At 31.2% G+C, this 20577-nt stretch overlaps 2 protein-coding genes across 3 annotated transcripts; one reads left to right on the top strand and one right to left on the bottom strand.

The window, feature by feature from the left end:
• The first annotated feature begins 1814 nt into the window (after positions 1-1814).
• LOC114328030 (transcription initiation factor TFIID subunit 7) lies at positions 1815-10751 on the top strand. Of its 2 annotated transcripts, XM_050653849.1 has the most exons (6): positions 1825-1932; positions 1991-2135; positions 4355-4798; positions 4921-5154; positions 5238-5403; positions 8539-10751. In XM_050653849.1, exons 2-6 carry the CDS (start codon positions 2070-2072, stop codon positions 8748-8750), a joined length of 1122 nt encoding a protein of 373 aa, XP_050509806.1. In that variant the 5' UTR covers positions 1825-1932; positions 1991-2069; the 3' UTR covers positions 8751-10751. The 2 variants fall into 2 exon arrangements, with proteins under 2 accessions (XP_050509798.1, XP_050509806.1); XM_050653841.1 differs by having other exon boundaries at positions 1815-2135.
• Positions 10752-10898: 147 nt separating this feature from the next.
• LOC114328031 (uncharacterized) lies at positions 10899-20521 on the bottom strand. The gene is made up of 2 exons (XM_050653862.1): positions 19869-20521; positions 10899-11345 (listed from the first exon to the last, which is right to left on the bottom strand). The coding sequence occupies exons 1-2, from the start codon at positions 20206-20208 to the stop codon at positions 11089-11091; spliced, it is 597 nt and encodes a 198-aa protein (XP_050509819.1). The 5' UTR covers positions 20209-20521; the 3' UTR covers positions 10899-11088.
• Between the last annotated feature and the right edge of the window lie 56 nt (positions 20522-20577).

Genomic DNA, 20577 nt, shown 5'->3' with positions numbered 1-20577 from the left:
ACTCATTTTATTCATGTTTTCAGCGTAATTAGACATTAATTTATTGGTTGATTAGTGCTGAATATGTTTTATGCCAAAAATAAATTATTTTAACTTTATAACATATCGACGTGTGGTAAAAAGTGTATTCTTTCTATACCATTGTAGATGGAGATGTGACATCAAATTTAAATTTGTCATTACTTTAATGTGGGACAGCTTATTTTGAAGCGGAAATATTTTGTCACATTATTATCTAACTGCCACATTTATACAGGGTGTTTCATTAATAATTGTCCATATAGTAACTGGAGAAACCGTAGCACAAAATACGAAGAATTAACCTAAAACACTTAAATAAAATGTGGTTCCTTACTGAGTTACAGGGTGTTTTATCTAAAAATTTAAAAACTATTTTTGCTCAGCATTTTAAAACTATTCGACGTATCCTTTTCATACTTGACAGGAAGTATAGGTACTGTACAAACTACTAAATTATGTTAACAAACGTTTGAGTAAACGTTGAAATGAAGGGGCGACAAGAGGCATCCCTGCCGTACTCCTCTTTTAATGTTAAGAGCCTGTGATTCCAAACCGTCTACTAAAACTGAAGTTGTTCAATTCCAATACAAATTTGCAATTATGCGAAAATCTCTGCTGTCCAAGTCAATGTCTTAAACCAACTGCCAACTTCGATCAATGTAGAGTGCTTAACACGATCAAACGTCTTTTAGAAGTCAATATTCCTCGCATTTATTATAAAAATTATAGTATGTATTACCACAGAATAACTAACCATATTTATTCTGTGGTATTACCATGAAAACATGTGTTATCTTTAGAAAAATTTTCAATAGTTGGCCTAACAAATTGATGATTCTATAATCAGCACAGTTTCTTGCTGTTGTCTTTTTAGGTAGAGCTACGAACAATGAATTGGACCAACCATTAAGTAGGTGCACTGGTATAAATAGTATTGAAAAACGAACTTAGTCTCTAAAATATTACTTTCATTTTAGAGCAATTGGTATCATTTATAAGCTTATATGTTTCATTTAGAATTTCATTAGGACCTGCCGCTTTGCCATTTCTTAATGATTGTATGGTTTGTAGTACCTACCTCAGAGCGTGTTATTAGGGGCCCGTCTAGGATGCCTCTTGTCGCCCCTTCATTTCAACGTTTACTCAAAAAGAATTTTCAGAAATTCACTTTCTAAAAAACAAGCAGGAATAATTGTGAATGGTGAAGTGTCATCAATAATTTACGTTATGCGGATGAAACAGTAAATCGTATATCAAAGAGTTGTTAATATTATTCATAATTTATTTTCAAGCACAATTATTGTAGAAATGTATGTAATTTATTTAATTCAAAATACATTTTACTGCTGTCGGAAAACAGAAAAAAAAATGTTTATTTGAAAAATAGACATTGCTTTTCGCTTAAATTAAATTTACAAACCGCCAAGAAGCAGATATTGTTACATTAATAATAATATTACTGGATAGAGAATTGAATAACCTTTCAAATGAGCTAGCACACGACCCCTATTAATTCTCATTTAGAAAAATCATGATTACGCCGTCACGATTATGATATAATATATTGTAATATATTATATTCCAAAAATCATAATTTAAAAATAAAAATAGACCCGTTTTAGGACTTATTTCTAAAATCATCATTCATGAAATAATAAATTTATTCCAAGTGGCTTTTACAAACTGTATACATAATTAATAACCAATGACGTATACGATCAGGAAAAAGAAGAAGATAAACTGATATAACCACAATCGATATACGACTAACTTCATAATTATTTTTAATTTACTAATTTTATTATTGTAAATGTAAAGACACGTAAAGATTTTTAATTTCTAAAGAAAAAACTATAAACTATGCGCTATTTTATACAAAAAGCGAATAGAATAACCCGATAAGATAAAAATGTAAGACGAGTACAATAAATAAATGAAGTATTATTGCGCTTTATATACATTTGTATAGATTTTAGAGTATAATAATTAAAGGATTAAAGAAAAACTAAGTATACCTTACATTACAACTACAACAAAAAAGAAAAAACATGTCCAAAATAGAAGCAGAACCTCTAGCTGATTTAGAATCACAATTTATACTTAGATTACCTGTGGTAAGTTACTATAAAAAAATTACAGGCATTTGTTATGTAAACTTGAATTATCAGTATTGCATTTTGGTTTTTCCAATTTTAGATTGGTTTTATAAATTCAACATTTAGTTCCTTAGTGTCTTTTATATCTGAATTCTCCTTTTTTATCACCTTGGCTGTGTTTAGAGATATTTATAAACTTACGTTGAGTGTGTTACGAGGCATGTATGTCCTGTATTGAACCTTTGCCACAGTGTGTTACTACACAGTCAATGCAGCCAACCGTTAGTCTAATACAAGACCTATTTGTCCCGAAACACAGCCAAGGTGTGAAACTTTTTTTGATCTGCTCTCTTAAGGGTCGTTTTCACGCTACGTCTTATTGTACGTTTTGTGTGTCATGCAAAACGTACGTTTTATCAAGTGTATAGATACATATTAACGTTTTTCAAACAATGTGTTCAATCTTCGAGACAAAACAATATTTTTTATTTATTTATTCATATCTTCGGTCTGACCTTGGATTTCATTTCGATTCATTTCATTTCTTGTTATACACTGGACACATACGTTTTGTCATACATTTTGCATGACACACAAAACGTACAATAAGATGTAGCGTGAAAACGACGCTTTACAAGCTTACTTCATTCTTCAAAATGAAGAGCCCATTATTAATTTGGACAGTTTATTACTATTATTTACACATTCATTGCCATCAATGGTCACTGCACAACTCAACACTTCAGATATTCGACAGATAGTAGCAACACTCTAAAAAACTGCACCTACGGTCTGTCAAAACTAGAAACGACTTTGAAAACCTTACAATCGCTAAAGTTGTAAGATCCCACATCCACTTGATGCACAGTAAAATTAACGGAAATATATTAGTGAAAGTAAACAACTCAACAGCAAACTTTGGTTGATACAGTCTGTACTGGCATATAATATACAGTCACTAAACCTGCATTCATTGTTCCCATACTCGCTGGAAAAGTGACAACTCCAATGAAAAATTATATGTTACAATAATTTCAAAAGAATGAAGACTGAAAACAGTGAATGCAGGTGTAGAAAGCGGTTTTGTAAAGAATGCTTGTTTGAAATTTAAGTCAAACACAAAATCAGGGGACCACCACAGTGAAATGAATGATGAAAATAGTAAAAAATGGCTTCATAAAATGCTTATTCCCAATCTTCCTCCTCGTAGTGTACTAGTTGTTGACAACGTTTCTTATCAGAATGCGCAAGCTGAAAAATTTCCTAATTAATATTACTTGATTAATATTACCAAAAATTTAATAAAACACTGGCTAACACAATGGAATCTACCTTTTTCAGAAGGTATGTTAAAAGTCAATCTTTACAGCATTGTACAAATCCATAAACCCAGATTGAAGGTGTGTGAAATTGACAGAATACTGGGTAATATTGGTCATTCAATGTTAAGGGTGCCTCCGTATCATCCAGACCTCAATCCCATAAAATTAGTGGGCGCATCTTTTAAGAAATAGGTGGCTTAGGAAAACGTTGCTTTAAGTTTACTTCTGTGGATTGTTTTTGTGATGAATTTTTTTTAAATAGTTTTAAATGAAGAGTGGAAAAACGATGTGAACATGTTAAACCTTTCGAACAGTTTTTTATGGAAAACAAACCCGTTTTAGATTTAATATTTGATCAAATAATAATTAATCTTCAGGAAGATAGAACTAGTGATTCCAGTGATGATAATTCTGAATCTGATAGTGATTTCTCAAGAATTGAACTCCTGTAAACATTTTACTGTTGTTAATTATTATTTCTTATTGCCATGTCTTCTCTAAGTTTTTCTTTTCTGTTCATTCCTAAAGCTCTATATGCTTTTTTTATTTATTTTTTGCTTTGAAAACATAAGGGAAATTAAAAAAATTCTTATTGGTTTGATTACTGCTACGTCAGCCAAGATTTCTAAAGTCACATTTAAAGCCAAGATTACATTTGACAAGTAATATATTATGTTTTTTGAGTTTTAACACATTGCGTGCCACGTCGCTCATATATGAGATACACAAATATTTTGCCAGGGGCCATATCACTCATTTTTGATATACACATATGACTTACTTTCTTGCCGTGGATATCAATTTGCTGAGACTATTATCCCAATTAAAGCGTGGCACACAATGTGTTAAAAACTTTCACTATTTTCTCACTTTTAATAAATATCATTTAATCATTAATGTAATAACTTTTTTAAGGAACCAGCTAGAGCATTGAAGGAAGCAATTCGGAATAATAGTTCATTAAAAGATAGAGTAGGTATTAAAATTGATGAAGATATGCGTCATGGAGAGGTAAGAGTAGATCATTGGCTGATGGGTGCCAAAGTTGTTGATTTACCAACAGTAGTTGAATCATTAAAAACTATCGATGCCAAGGGGTTTTATAAAACAGCTGATATATGTCAGATGTTAGTTTGTAAAGAAGAGGATGATCAAACTACTACAGACGAGGACTCACCACAAAAGAAAAAGAAAGATTCAAACAAAGTTGACAAAAAGTATTTATGGCCCCATGGAATAACACCACCCGTTAAGAATGTAAGAAAAAGAAGGTTTAGGAAAACTTTAAAAAAGAAGTATGTAGAGGCTCCAGAAATTGAAAAAGAAGTTAAGCGACTTTTAAAGATCGATAATGATGCTGTAAGTAAATTTTAATTGGTAAAGTAGTATAACAAATTTTAATTTAATTCATGAGATTGACTGAATTATTACTATTTAAAAATTCATAAAAATTATTTTTTCTAAATTGTTTGAAATTTAAGGTCAGTGTCAAATGGGAAGTAATCAACGAAGAAGATGAAAATAAAATAAACAAAGGTACAGTAGTTAAGAAAAGCCCTAAAGAACCCATTAAAAACGTTGCCGAGCATGATATATTTGGAGGAGCAGTTAGTGATTCAGAAGATGAAGACGCTCATCTTAATGTACTGGACGTTTTGGACGAGACTAGCCAAAATTCAGCAGAAAGTCACCTTACCGATTCCAATTCTGTTCTGGTAATAACTCAAACATTGTTTATTTAATGAGTTTTATTATTTTTTTGTCTTGAGTAATAACATAAAAATTTTTATTTTTGTAGAATCATTCTGCTGATTCCAAAATTCTCACAGAATTTACCAGTGATATGTTTAGAGAAATGGAACAGTCATCAAATTTAATGCAAGAAATGGATTACTACCAACCACCAAGTACTTCATATACAGAACCATACTTACGAGCACCAGAGCATAAAGGAAATTTCAGAAGTAAGTACTTACATTAAAAAGTTATCTTTTGTGCAGAGCACAAAATATCAATGATATTTATAAAAATATCAAAATATCGGATATATATGATATATATCCGATATATATCCAAAATGTGATATTTATATGATATTTTGGAAAACATTTCAATAGAGAAACTAAATTGACCAAAATAAGACTCTAAATGTAGAATGTAACAGTATAAAAGATATATTTTTACTTAAATAAAAAATACAAAAATATAAACGTACGTATGGTAGTATGTTACATAAACGGAAAACAAAATGATATGAGTATCCAAGTAACAACTAAATTAAGTAAAAATATTGAAAACATTAATTTAAACATATAGGTATTTCTATTTTTCCCAAATAACTTAAAATTTTGAACATTTAAAAAATAAAATCAAAATTTAGAAAATTAATTAAAATGATGATTTAACATCGGAAATGTCTGAATCAAAACCAGTAAGGCACCCAAGACTTCATTTTCCCGTCTTTCAGTTTCTTGTTCAGGCCAAATCCATTCCAAATTGTCATTTTTTTTTTTGTATGAAGAACTGTTTAAATATTTAAACATGAATACAAGTTTAGCAGCCTTTTCGGTTCCTAAATTATTTCGTAATTTGGAAATACAAGTCCAAAGCTTGAAAAGCACCTTTCAATGCCTGCCGTTGAGGTTACTGCTGTAAGCAATTGGTTAATTCGTTCGATAAATATGTTTTTATCAGGCCAAGCAGATTCAGCGATTGGAACAGACTTCCGCCATAATAATGGAGATGTTTTTTTGAAATTTGGACCATACATGAAAGACGGAAAAGGTTTAGACTTCGAAGTTAGAGCCATTACAAACGGAACAAAATCTGTGTTGGTTGAATTAAAATATTCATAAGCCTGCTCTTTTTGTTCAGCAGTAAGTCTTTCTCCCAAAAAGCGATGGTCCAGTAAGTTTGCCAAAAAATGAGGCAAACCTAGAGCCATATTCCTCCTTTTGTAATAAAAGTTCTTAATTTGAATTGGTTGATCACTCAGATCTTTTTCCACTTGACTCCAAATTTCTACGGGGACAGCAATTGTCGTTGGTTTTAACCTTCTTATGTAAAAATTAGTACGAAATAAAGTACTGATATATATCACGATATATACAGGGTGTCCCAGACTAAGTTACCCACGCTATATCTCTTAAACGAATAGAGATTTTCGAATGGGATAAAAGGTGTTATATTCTACTTGTAATACACTTTAATATGGCGTACAAAAAAATCATCCCCTAAATAATCATCCCTTAGTTACAACCCCTAACTTTAATTTTTTAATAGCACCCTGTATATTTTTGTATAGTTTTGGATGTGGTCTTTTATCGTCTATTCAACACATTTTTTGAAAATAAAATCGGTTCGTATATAACCTAGAAACTATCAGTTTATTTTTGTAAATTGTGTGTCCCAGACTAATTTATCCAGGCTATATTTCTTAAACGAATAGAGATTTTCGAATGGCACAAAAACTGATCTATTCCATTTGTAATACACTTTCATATGGCGTAGAAAAAATTCATCCCCTAAATATTCATCCCTAACTTACAGGGTGCTATTAAAAAAAATAAAGTAAAGGGTTGTAACTAAGGGATGAATATTTAGGGGATATTTTTTTTCTAGGCCATATTAAAGTGTATTACAAATGAAATAGATCATTTTTGTCCCATTCGAAGATCTCTATTCGTTTATGAAATATAGCCTTGATAAATTAGTCTGGGACACATAATTAACAAAACTAAACTGATATTTTCTTGGTTATTTACGAACCGATTTTATTTTCAAAAAATGTGTTGAATAGACGAGAGAAGACCACATCCAAAACTATAAAAAAATATATAGGGTGCTATTAAAAAAGTTAAAGTTAGGGGTTTTAACTAAGGGATGATTATTTAGGGGATGATTTTTTGTACGTTATATTAAAGTGTATTACAAGTAGAATATATAACCTTTTGTCCCATTCGAAAATCTCTATTCCTTTAAGAGATATAGCGTGGGTAAGTTAGTCTGGGACACCCTGTATAATATAAATATCATGATATATATCACGATATATATCGTGATATATATCAGTGGATATATATCCTCGCGCCCTGCTTTTGTGTGACTAAAATTTCTTCGATATCTTCTTGATGTGCATATCCATGACGAATTTGGCTTTCATCATGGTAATTTTTATCTTATCTGCAGCATCGTGGAAAACCTGCACAGATGTTGAGTTGAACCAGGTTTTGAGGTTCTTTAACCAGGATGGTCTTCGTCCTGGACCTCACTTTCCAAATATTTTCCCTATCAGATGGCTTGGAGGCATATCTTAATTCATTTGGCATGTGTCCGAATTATTGGAACTTTCTAGATTTGATGGTGGTCAGTACCTCTTGATTCTTCATTTTTCTGAAGGACTCAGTGAGTCAATCAGTCCATGCGATTTTAAGTATTCTCTGATATAGCCACATCTCAAATGCTTCCAATCTTCTGCCAAAAAAGACAGCATCACAGCATACTTTTATACTAAGAGATGTTGTGGCTCTTGAAGACGACCCCCATCTCCGGTTGAAGTTAGATCTAGCTTTCCCGATGCATCCTCTAATTTCTTGGTTGTTGGTCCATTCTTCATTTATTATAGCGCTGAGGTAGTTGTAGTCCACTCTTTCTACAGGGATGTGATTTTGTTCGTAAACACATAAAAGTCTCATAAATTGTCTGCAAATACCAGATAATGTTAATATATGTTAAGTATCATCTGTATATCTGATGTTGTTTAGAAAGTAATCGTTTAGTAGAATGCCTTTTTCAGTTGCATGCAAAGCTTCGATAAATATTCTTTTAGAGTAGAGGTTGAAGATTAGAGAAGACAAAATAAGCCTTGCCTCACTCCATGCATAATTTTCATATATTTGTTGTGTCTTCACCTTCAATTCTGACATTTGTGGTCTGATTCTAGTAAATGTCTAATTATTTTCAGATCTTGGTTATTAATTCCTGCTTCTGTTAGTATGTGCATCATCTTGTTGTGCAGACTTTCTGTTGGTATTTTTCCACAATTACTAACTCTAAGATCTCTTTGGTCTTCAAAACTAATCTCTTTTTTCTTGTTTCAGTTACTATTCAAAGCAGACTCGATGAAATCAACCTAGAAATAGCTGATTTGAAAGCAAAAAGACAACAACAAGAGACAAAAATTGAGAATATTGAAAATCTTGCTCTGAGGCAACGGTTCCAAGAAATAGTAGAAAGTCTTTTACAAGAACAGCTTGAGAAAGAGCAAGAGAAATATGAACTTATAGATATGTTAAAACAAGGATTAGATTAACCCAAATCTTTTATTTATTTATCTGGCACTTTTGGTTTTGTTTTAAGGTACTAGTACACTTTAGAAGACCAAAAATAAGCATTTTTTCAAGATTTTTTTCTCAGAACCTTTATTAAAAATGAGCATAAAACTTTTTACATATTAATACCTAACTCTTAGAGAATACAAAAAATATATCTTTTTTCATTTATGCATGTACACTAATATTGTAGAGGGCGCCAAAGTCGGGGCCTCGAAAAAAAGTAGTTCCGATGGCGGACATTTAATCTCAGGATTGGGATCTCTGAAACAAAAAAATCGTACGGCATTGGAAAAAGAAAGGTCTCTTACGTGACAATTTACCACATTTAGTAAAAAATTCCGCAAAAAAAAGATTTTACGGAAATTTGAAAAAAATCGCCCGTTTTTTTTTCAGTTTTTCATGGTTAAATAGCTATTTGTATAACAAGGGAGGAAAGTGTAACTTTTCCTCCCGAGAATGAAGTTTACTGCCCGACGCGTAGCGGAGGGCAGTAATCATTCAAGGGAGGAAAAGGCACTTTACTCCCATGTTATACATATGGGTTTTCCACCTTCCTCAAATCACAAGTCATTTTTTCATTTTTACTTAATTTATTTATGTAACTAACCAACAAAATTTATTAAAACTAAAACAACAAGTAGGTACAATATAACTGTCAACTGTCAAATATAAGTCAAATTATTAATGTAAACATTGTTAAATCAAAATAACAATTTACTGTTTTTTACCATTCTGCAAAATACAGGATGTTTTATAAATAAACGTTAAAATGTATAGATACTTCGTAATAGAAAATATATATTATACAGGGCGTCAATAAGTTATATTTCATGAATGAAATACCATGACGTCACTTTTACTTTTCCTCCCTAGGGAGGAAAAATATTTTCCTCCCTAGGGAGGAAAAGTACAACTTTGCTCCCTACAATCAGGTCCGGAAAAGTATACTTTCGGTAGAGGTAGGTGGAAAAAATATTTATTTTTTATTTATTGGTCAAATTGTGGTAAATTGTCACGTAAGAAACCTTCCTTCTTCAAATGCAGCCAACTGTCCGCCATCATTTTTCGGGCCTCAAATTTTGCGCCCTCTACAATATTTTACAATATATATTTTTTGAAGTTATGCTTCTTTAGGCGCGATTGAGAGTAAAATTTTATAATACTGCGCGCATGCGCACACAGACAGTATGGCGTTTAGTTGCTGAATCTTTCAAGTTATGTATAAATATATCAAAAAAAGGTGTGAAAAGAATATATTAGTGTTTTTAGTAAATATATTTATTATAATTTGTTTGTCTTTGGATTTGTCTTCCTCAGGAGTAAGATGAGTATTATTAAAACATTTTATTGTATATTTATTATACTTACTTCACCTTGTCTGTTTGTTACCGTGAATTGTCATTAGGTACGTCCGAACCGATACAGACACAGTCCTCGTAGCGTATTTGGTATAGCATTCGGCCAGAGATCGAGAGCTCTTGAGTTCGAGTCCGGAGCAATTCTATACTTTTTTTTTTATTTTTTTGAACGGTAAGCACAAAATTAATTTGGTGTTTAAAAAAATTAAAACAAACTGTTTAAAGTATATTTATTTTTAAGAAATCATATAATAGAAGTATAACTTCTTACGTGCACATACGAGTACACACATATTCTTTTTTGTACTCTATAAGAGTTAGATATTAATATGTAAAAAGTTTTATGTCTATTTTTAATAAAGGTCATGAGAAAAAAATTCTTGAAAAAATGATTATTTTTGGTCTTCTAAAGTGTACTAGTACCTTAATACTGATCTACAAGTGAATGCTAGATAGAATATTTTTACTATACAAATGGGTGAAATCTACTGTTCGATATATCTAAAATTTATATGTTTCAAAGCACCTTTTATAGGATGTTAAATTTATTTTTGTTTTAACCATTTTATAATTTTTATTTATTTTAAATAATTTTTCTCTAATAATAGATGCTTATACAATGCCTGTCTAAAATCATTCCATGTTGTCAAGTCCATGGTCATCATTAAAGATCAATGTAGGGGGAAAAATAAGTGAAGTCAACTTTTGAAAGTTTAGTAGTCGTGCTGTCTATAGGTGTAACAAATAAGGGGGCAAAAACATGTAAACAATGTTTGAAATTTTACTTTTTTCCCGTTATGTTTACATGAATTTTTGAGACTTTTGACATAATATACCTACATTATTGTAATATAGGTACATATATTATAAATAATACAAATAAAAAATATCCAATTTCAACACAATCAACAATTTTTTTCTTAAAATATATGACAGTGTTGCTACTATGAAGAGTCGATTAGGAACTGCCAGTTTGTTCTAGTAATTGTAATTCAGCGTTCGCAAACAATTTTGCCAGTTTTAGCTTTAAATGTATTTGTGATCTTGGTGATAATTTTTTGAATGTCTCGGCATAACTCAAAAACAAAAAATCGATTCCATCCTGCTGATTTTTCTTTTTACTATCTAGATATTCTATGATTTTATTTATATCTTCCTCTCTGGTTGGGAGTCCTGACTGCTGTACTGGAGGTATCGTTGCCTTCTCAAATTCACCTAAAATAAGATTTAATCATTAATAAATCATTTATCACAGTATAAATATCTAGGAGCAACAATCACAAATGACAACAAAATATAGAGAGAAGTTAAAACGTGAATAATGGCAGGAAACAGATCTTTCTTTACAATGCAACATCTAATGAAGTCAAAACTTCTTTCACGAGTTGCAAAAATCCAGATATATACGACCATAATATGACCAGCAGTCAGGTATGGAAGCGAAACATGGACGCTAACAAAAAGGGATGTAAATAAATCACTGGTGTGGGAACGTATAATCCTTTGTATGATATTTGGCCCTTGCAGAGACAGCGTGACAAATGAATGCAGGCACAGATACAATGAGTTAGAGTCTATTCGGAAAGGAAAATCTAGTCAGGTATATAAAGGCCAATAGACTCAGATGGGCTTGGCATGTGATATGCAGTAACGACTAAAATTAATAAAAAAAAAACTGAATACTGGTCCATTGGAGAACAACAAAAAGATCTCAGATTAGATAACATAACCATGATAAAGCACTGTTATGACTACAAATATTTAGGTATCAATATTTCACACAATAGACAAAGTCAGAAAAGAAAGAAATACCACAAGTAGAAAAGCAATCACAATGTTAACACATTGATCGCCATGTCGGATATACAGGGTGTTTAGTAAAGAATGGGCCATAGCTTAACCTCAGCTTCCTGAGGTTAAAATAGGCTGATTTAAGCTAACTTACCTTAGTACAAAGTTTATAATAACCGAGATACAGGGTGTCAAAGTTAAACTTTTTTTTATTTATTATTGAATATTTCCTGACAGGCATGAGATATCAACACGAAATTTGGTATGTGGGGGTTTTTTGGGACGAGAAAACTAAATTCCCTACCAAAAATTATGTGTTGCCCAGAGGGCGCCACATACGCCCTTCAGCACTCATTTAATACGTTCATTTTTTTTATCTGTCACTCCGTATAATTTTGACATTAAAATTTTTATTCCCCTATTAGTTTTACTTAAAAAAGGTATACCTCTTTCATCTCCCTAAACTCAACCGTTTTCGAGATAAACGCATTTTAAATCTGCGGTGCAACATAATTTTTAGCATAATATTGTAGGTACACCAGAAAAATAACTTAAAACCATAAAATTATCCAAAAATGTATCGCAAATTTCTTCAAATGGAATTTGCGATGCAATTACATAAATTTGAGAACTGGCACAATTATTATAGTTTTAAGTTATTTTTCGGGTGTAACTACAATGATATTATGCTAAAAATGATGGTGTATCACAGATTTAAAATGTGTTTATCTCGAAAACGGTTGAGTTTAGGGAGATGAAAGACGTATACCTTTTTTAAGTAAAACGAATAGGAGAATAAAAACTTTAATGTCAAAATTATACAGGGTGATGGATAAAAAAAATTGAACGTAATAAATGAGTGCTGAAAGGCGTATACCCAAAAAACCCCCACATACCAAATTTCATGTTGTTATCTCATACCTGTCAGGAAATATTCAATATTAAATAAAAAAAAGTTTAACTTTGACACCCTGTATCTCGGTTATTATAAACTTTGTAATAAGGTAAGTTACCTTAAATCGGCCTATTTTAACCTCAGGAACCTGAGGTTAAGCTATGGCCCATTCTTTACCAAACACCCTGTAAGCTTCTTTTCATGAGCATTTTTCATTGCATCACAGTTTTTCGATTTCTTTCTAACGCATTAAATTGTATATGACAGAAAAAAAGGCACGTCGGTGGTTACTTTGGTAATTATTCTAGTTCGGTGATTATTCTAGTTGTCGATAGATTGCGCTATAATAGAAAAAAAATTATTTACTAATTATATAATATATCTACGAATATAATCTGTACAATTTATAAGACTATACAAATCAAAGATAATACAATTTTATAAATGCAATAAACAGAATTGATTTGTTTTTATGCCCAATTGCAAATAAAATTTGACATTGGTCAGATTTAACTAAAATGTCATGTTAGAATAAATGTTATAAATGTATACGCTGTGAGCTTCGTTGGTGTCGCTCCTAGCGGACTACTATTCAACTTTCACCGGTAATTTTTAAATTTATTATTTAATTGTTATCGCTTAATATTTACAACGCAAAAAAGTAATTAAATTGTAATGGATTTTTTTAAGATTTTGCTAATCATTTTGACGTTCTATTGACAAAATATGAATTTCTTACTTCGGATACTTTCACAATTATCGTGTAGATGGCGCTAAAATTAATGGATTAATAGATTAATAGAACATTAAAAAACTTAATATATACCACATTAAAAGGTAAAAATATATACCACAGCTTTGACCAACTAATATTTTTTATAATTAATGTTTTTAATTTTAATTTTAAATTAATCACTTTGACATTTATGTCAAATTTCCGGTAAAGGTTTACAGACTTATCACTACTGGCGTTCGCGAATTTGTAAATATCCCCTCTACGTACGAGCTCACAGCGTATATTATCACGGACTTAACCTTTTTTTCTATCATATGTGACGCACTGAAAAATCCTCATGAAAGGGACATGACATTTTAGTTAACACTAGAAAGCCGGAGGGGCCAATTTGGCCCCTGTTGCGATTTAAAGTTATTGTAGTTTTTTTATTTGAGGCAATAATATTTTCATATTTTATGACTTTTAATATTTTGATACAAAGCCTTATTTAAAACAAAAAAATATTGTTTACTAAATTTATTTAATGGTTTTTAACAAATCTACCATAGAAGTCTAAAGGGGCCAAATTGGCCCTGTGTAAGTTATTATCGTTTTCTGGTAAATTCGACGATCCTTTCTTTCAAATTCCTGTCGAATGGGTAAAATTATATTTATGTATGTTTATTGTAAATGGTTACCCTTATACTGGTACTGATCATCTACGTAATAAAGATACAATTGTTGGCGAACACAAGTGAACACAAAGATGCAATTGTTGGTGTAGAGGACCAAATGACGTGCCTTTATACTACAAAAGCAACTTCAAGACGATGGCCTATGTACGTGTTTTATCATACTCTTGACTTGGAAGCAATAAATGCATGGATTATTTATAAAGAAATAACTGGAAGTAGACTCAGTTTCCGTAAGTTTATTCTTCGGCTGTGCGAAGAATTATGGGCCCCATACCTTGTCTCCCGAAATCTGGAACTACGTCTAGCAACACCAGGTCTACCAACAACTATCACTGTTACTATCCAAAAACGAAAAAAATATCAGTTGAAAATATTTTGTAAAGGAAATCATACTTCAAATCATTGCCACGGTTGTAACAAGGCAATGTGTGGCAAATATCAAAAACTGCAAATTTTATGAATGTTTTTGATGGGCAGCGAATGTGTTAAACAATAAAAGTAAAAAACAAAATTAGATTCTACCGGCTAGAGTTGATTTAATTTCTTTAAACTGAGTTTTAATTGATTAAAGAATGTGGGGCCAAAATGATCCCTTCCGGCTTTCTAGGTAGGTATGCTAAGCCAGACATTCTAGTGTTAAATCTGACAGTTGTCACATTTTATTTGATATTTGGCATAAAATCAAATCAATTGTGTTTATTGTATTTATAAAATGGTATTTTCTTTGATTTGTATAGTCTTATAAATTGTACAGATTATATTCGTAGATATATTATATAATTCATAAATAATTTTTTTTTTCGATTATAGCGCCATCTATTGACAACTAGAATAAGGGCGGGTTGTTTCGAACGCTAATCAACAATGATCATTATCAAATATTTAATTAGTGTCACCAACTGTCAATGTCAACTTTGATTGGGTTGCTAAAAACATAATTATTGATTACAATTATGAAATTAGTTAATCAATTATGTTAATAATTGTTATGTTAATTGATTAACTAATATGAAATTAGTTAATCAATTATGTTAATAATTGTAATGTTAATTGACTAACTAATCTCATAATTATAATCAATTATGTTTTCAGCAACCCAATCAAAGTTGACATTGACAGTTGGTGACAGTACATAATTAAATATTTGATAGTGATCATTGTTGATTAGCGTTCGAACAACTGGCCCTAAATGTTATAAATGTCACCGACAAAATGTAATCACCAACGTGCGTTTTTTTCTGTCACACACAATTTAATGCGTTAGAAAGAAATCGAAAAACTGTGACGCACTGAAAGATCCTCATGAAAAAAAGCATATATGGCCGATACCAGTAATGCTTATTAGGCCATGTCGCTCATATGTCTGACATAATACACGAAAATATACACATGGCCACCCAGAATTTTTTTGAAGTTATACTTCTTTACGCGTGATTGGGAGTGAATTTTCATTATTCTTCGCACACAAACAATATGACATTAGTTGCTAAATTATTAGTTTAGTTAGTTGCTAGTTATTAGTGTTTTTAGTAAATATATTTATTATAATTTTTGTGTTTTTGGATTAGTCTACCTCAGGAGTAAGATAAGTGTTATTAAAACACTTATATTTATTATACTTCACTTCGTCTCAGACATTATGTCTGAGACTATAAAAACAAAAAGCTTGTAGCGTTATTGGTGTAACATTCAGCTAGAGATCGAGAGTTATTGGGTTCAAATCCGGACCATTCCCATTATTTTTTTTTATTTTTGGAAAGTGGTAAGCATTAAAAATAGTTTAATGTTTAAATAAAATTAAAATAAACTGTTTAAAGTATATTTATTTCATGGAAATCATATAATAGAAGTATAACTTCTTATGTGCGTACAAAGTACACACACATTCTTTTTTTTAAGACTGGCATTGGCGATCAATGTGTTAAACAGTATTTTATGGGACCAATCCATCAGAAATTAAAAAGAGGATATACGAGACTATAGTGAAAAGTATCTATAAAGCTGTGAGATATGGCCACTGAAACAAAGAACACTGGCAATGCTAAGAGGAACAGAAATGGATTTTTGGAGAAAAGCTGCAGGAAGATCTAGAAAAAAAGGACTACCAAAGAATGCATTAGAGAGAGAAATAATAGGAACCATATGAAGAATCACAAATGATTTATCAACAAAACAATTTATCTTATTCAGACATAATATACAAAAAATGGAGATGAACAACGAATACCAAAACTGCAACCAAAGGCAAAGAGTTTAGAGAAAGAAACATAGAAGAGGATGTATGGAATGGTGGGACAAAGTGCTGATTGAAAGCAGTGGCGGCTCGTGGTAATGTAAAATGGGTGTTCAATTAAGGAATGTAATTATAGAAACGGTGAATAAAAGCCGCGGGAATTGCGGCACAGGCGAAAAATTTTTGGGGCCTCGCCCTTTTTTGTCTAAAGTACACCGCACACATCTTATGGAATATATAATGTCACTTAAATTCAATAAAAGTTACATAAATAGATTCGTCTCAATTTAACGGTCATTTCGTATCATTGCGCCAACTCTTAATTATGATTAATTACAAAATTTTACACAATCGATAAGAGCGGATAAAATGTAACGATTTTTTTCTAACTTGGTCGTTAAAGGCTATTTTATATTGATTTCCTATACCTAGAATCTAATAATTGGCGAACATCAATACTGCCAATACATATCTGAGAGTTGCATTTCATTTTTTAAATGAATTTGAGAAGACCCGTGTTTTTTAATTTTTGTCGATAAATGAGATAAATCCCGAACGCCCGTTTTTGTCCACTCTGAAGAAATAGTTTCATTTTTTGAAAGTACTAAACAGGGAAAACAAAATAAAGAATGTAGTCTATCACACCCGCACAACCACGAAGTTTTTTATATTGTTCAACTATAAAGCAACGTTTAAAATTTTCGTTTTTTATAGCACATTCTTATACCAAGTTTATCTCCGGCTGAGGTGGACCATTCTTTTTAATAAGAAGTCGATTTTCAAAACTATTTGTAGTCTTTTATAAAATCCACTGAACCTCCATCATAAAACTATTAATATTGTATTTAAGATTTAACTGTATTTAACTAGAACCCACAACAGAAAATTCCAAACTGTGAACCGAAACCAGAGAACTATATCTCATTGATGGATATAGAATTCAAATCAAATCCTAGATACTTTTGGAGGTACATAAAGGACTTAAAAACCAACCATTCTCTTCCCCAAACAATAATATACGGCGAGGATAAAGCAAATGAGGCAGGAGATTGTTGATTTGTTCAAAAAGTACTTCCAAACAGTGTACACCCCAAGTAACCCAGAGAACAAACTAGACCTTGGAACACCCACAAATATTTACCAAAACTATAAGTTTTCGGATATTTCTACAAAAGAAATATACGAAAAAATATTTCTTTTACCTAGTAAAAATACCCTGGGTCCCGACGGTGTTCCAAGTAGCCTGTTAAAATATTGTGTATGTACCCTTGTGGTTCCACTAATTTTATTATTTAATAAGTCTTTAAGATCCTCAATTTTTCCTGAAAAATGGAAGGATAGTTTTATCACGCCCATCTTTAAAAGTGGGTACAAAAACGATGTTACGAACTACAGGAGTGCATGCATTCAATCATCACTTCCAAAATTGTTTGACAGTATTATCAGCGACCAATTAAACTGGATGTGTCGTGGGCTAATAAATAAGAATCAGCATGGCTTCTGTTCAGGTCGTTCAACTCTAACTAATCTGTTACCATATCAATCAAAAATAATTAAAGCTTTGGAAGAATTCAAGCAAGTTGATGCAGTTTACACAGATTTTTCAAAGGCTTTCGATCAAGTAGACCATAATATTTTTCTCAGGAGATTATTTGATATAGGGTTTGATGTTTCGGCTGTAGGTTGGATCAAAAGTTTATTGTCAGAGCGTAGACAGATGGTCAAAATAGGTGCTTTTAAATCAGATGCAATATGTGTAACTTCTGGTGTTCCCCAAGGGGGGCACTGTTCCCCAATGTTTTTCAATCTGTTTGTGGACTCAATTTTTGATTGTTTTGAAAACAGTGAAGATCTCGCTTTTGCTGATGATTTCAAAGCCTACAGAATAATGAATTGCCAAACTGATCAACAACTGCTGCAGGATGATCTTGACAGATTAACGCAGTGGTGTCACATTAATAAATTAAACCTAAATATATCAAAATGTTGTCTAATTAGTTTTTTAAGGGTTCCAGAAAATATGACACTTTTTACGAACTGTGTGGACAACCATTAAAAACTGTATCAAAAATAAAAGACTTGGGAGTAATTTTCGACAAAAATTTAACATTTGTCGATCATATTAACTCTGTCACAATACAGTCATCCAAAATGTTGGGTTTCATCGTGAGAAATTGTAGACATTTTTCTGTTGACACTGTCAGAAGCCTTTACTTTTCATTAGTCAGATCTAAACTTGAGTATGGATCAGTGGTGTGGTCTCCTTACCAAGCTGTCCATAAATATACTGTAGAAAAGGTTCAGCATAAGTTTCTACGATTTTGTGGATTCAAATTATATATTGGGATCTCTGATCATAATTATTCAATTCTGGAAAAACAACTGAATTTGAAAACACTTTCAGAAAGGAGAATCTGTGCTGGATTAAATTTTTTGCATAAAATTGTTACAGGGAAAATTGATAGTGCTGAATTGTTGGAGTCGGTTAACATTGAAATTGTCACACGAAATAGGAGACATAACTACTCTTCTTTTCATATACCCTATCATCGAACAAATTATGGTATGAATTTGCCTATAGAAAGATACTCGAGATATGTTAACCAACTTCATTTGGAAATATTTGATATGTCTGAGAGTGGGTTCAGGGCTCAATTTAATAGAATCAATTTCATAGAATAATTAATACTTTAGTTTAGTGTAAAACTTTAATTATAAATTTAGGGTTGTAATGTTAATTGTTGGTTGTTTGAACATTGTTGCAGGTTGAATTATTTTTGCTGTTTTTTGATTATATTTTTTTCTCAATCTATTACATACATCTTACATTTTACTATTTGTTAATTGTAACTGTTAATGGGGTTTCCCATAATATTAATAAATGAAAAAAAAAAAAATAAAACGTTCTCTGCCGAAACGCACCACTGGTCTCTGGGTGCACTGCACAAATTTTTACTGTTTTAGATAGGCGAAAAGCTATTTCACCGATTTTAAGATTTCTCTTTCTAATAAAGGCGTAGGTTAGTCCTGGCTGGTTCAATTTGAATTCTGCACCAGAGCACAAGTATCTGCACTTGTCACGTGCATTCAGCGGCGCAGCGTATAGCAAATAAATATGATTACTAAATAAAGTTATATTTTAATTTAATTATTCTATAAGATTAAAATTTTTTTTAATATTAATGAGATTTAAAAAAAACTGTATTTTAATTAACTTTTATTGGGTGTTCACTGCACACGTGAACCAATGGAGAAACCGCCCCTGATTGAAAGTCAGAAAATGGTGGAGAATATTATAAACCAACATGTAATAAATAGTAGTACATGTATTATTAATTTACTTGTTAAATTCCACATTCCATTAATCTTATTATAATAAACAAAACAACTGTATTGGAATTATACCTACCAAAATTGTTTTCGTGCTCGTCTTCATTGGGTAAACCATCAAATTCATTTTTTTCACATTTTATGTCATCAATATCTACTTTTGTGTTTAATTCTTTTTTCAAATACGTATTACTATCAACACAATGGTCTATATCACTATAATGACTTTCTTCGTCTGTCAATTCTTCCTTGATCTGAATTCTAGAATAATTTCGATTGTTTACATATTCTGATTTATTTCTTTCTTGTTTGATATTGCACCTATTCACAATTAATTCATCATTATGATCTTCGGACTTAATTGGAACACCCTTACTGAAATCTGAGGCCATAATAGCTCGACAATCGGTTAATAGCATACAATGAATACCTAATTAACAAATCATATCCTGAAAATTATTACCTACAACGGTATATAGAGAATTGAGATTGATTAACAGGGACCACACAGAGATAATATAGATCCATTTTAAAAATACTAAGTAGTTTGTGGATTTTACACACAAATGTCAGTGATTGGCATTTCAGCGATTCTGCAAATCATAAATTTAATATCAGTCCTGCAATTTATCTCACTATCATTGTTAATTAATACAAACGTTGTTTATAAACTGATTTGTTGTATTGAAATTTTTATTAAATTAAAATATGATATATGATAAATAAGTTAGGTTATGTATATGTCAAGTGTCAGTCAGGCGGACTTTCTTCCAGTTATTCAAACGACC

The sequence above is a fragment of the Diabrotica virgifera genome, chromosome 1, assembly GCF_917563875.1.
Source record: "Diabrotica virgifera virgifera chromosome 1, PGI_DIABVI_V3a".
Classification (NCBI taxonomy): domain Eukaryota; kingdom Metazoa; phylum Arthropoda; class Insecta; order Coleoptera; family Chrysomelidae; genus Diabrotica; species Diabrotica virgifera.
The sequence above is the reverse complement of the archived record's forward strand: the minus strand, read 5'-3'. Positions and strand labels throughout refer to the sequence as shown.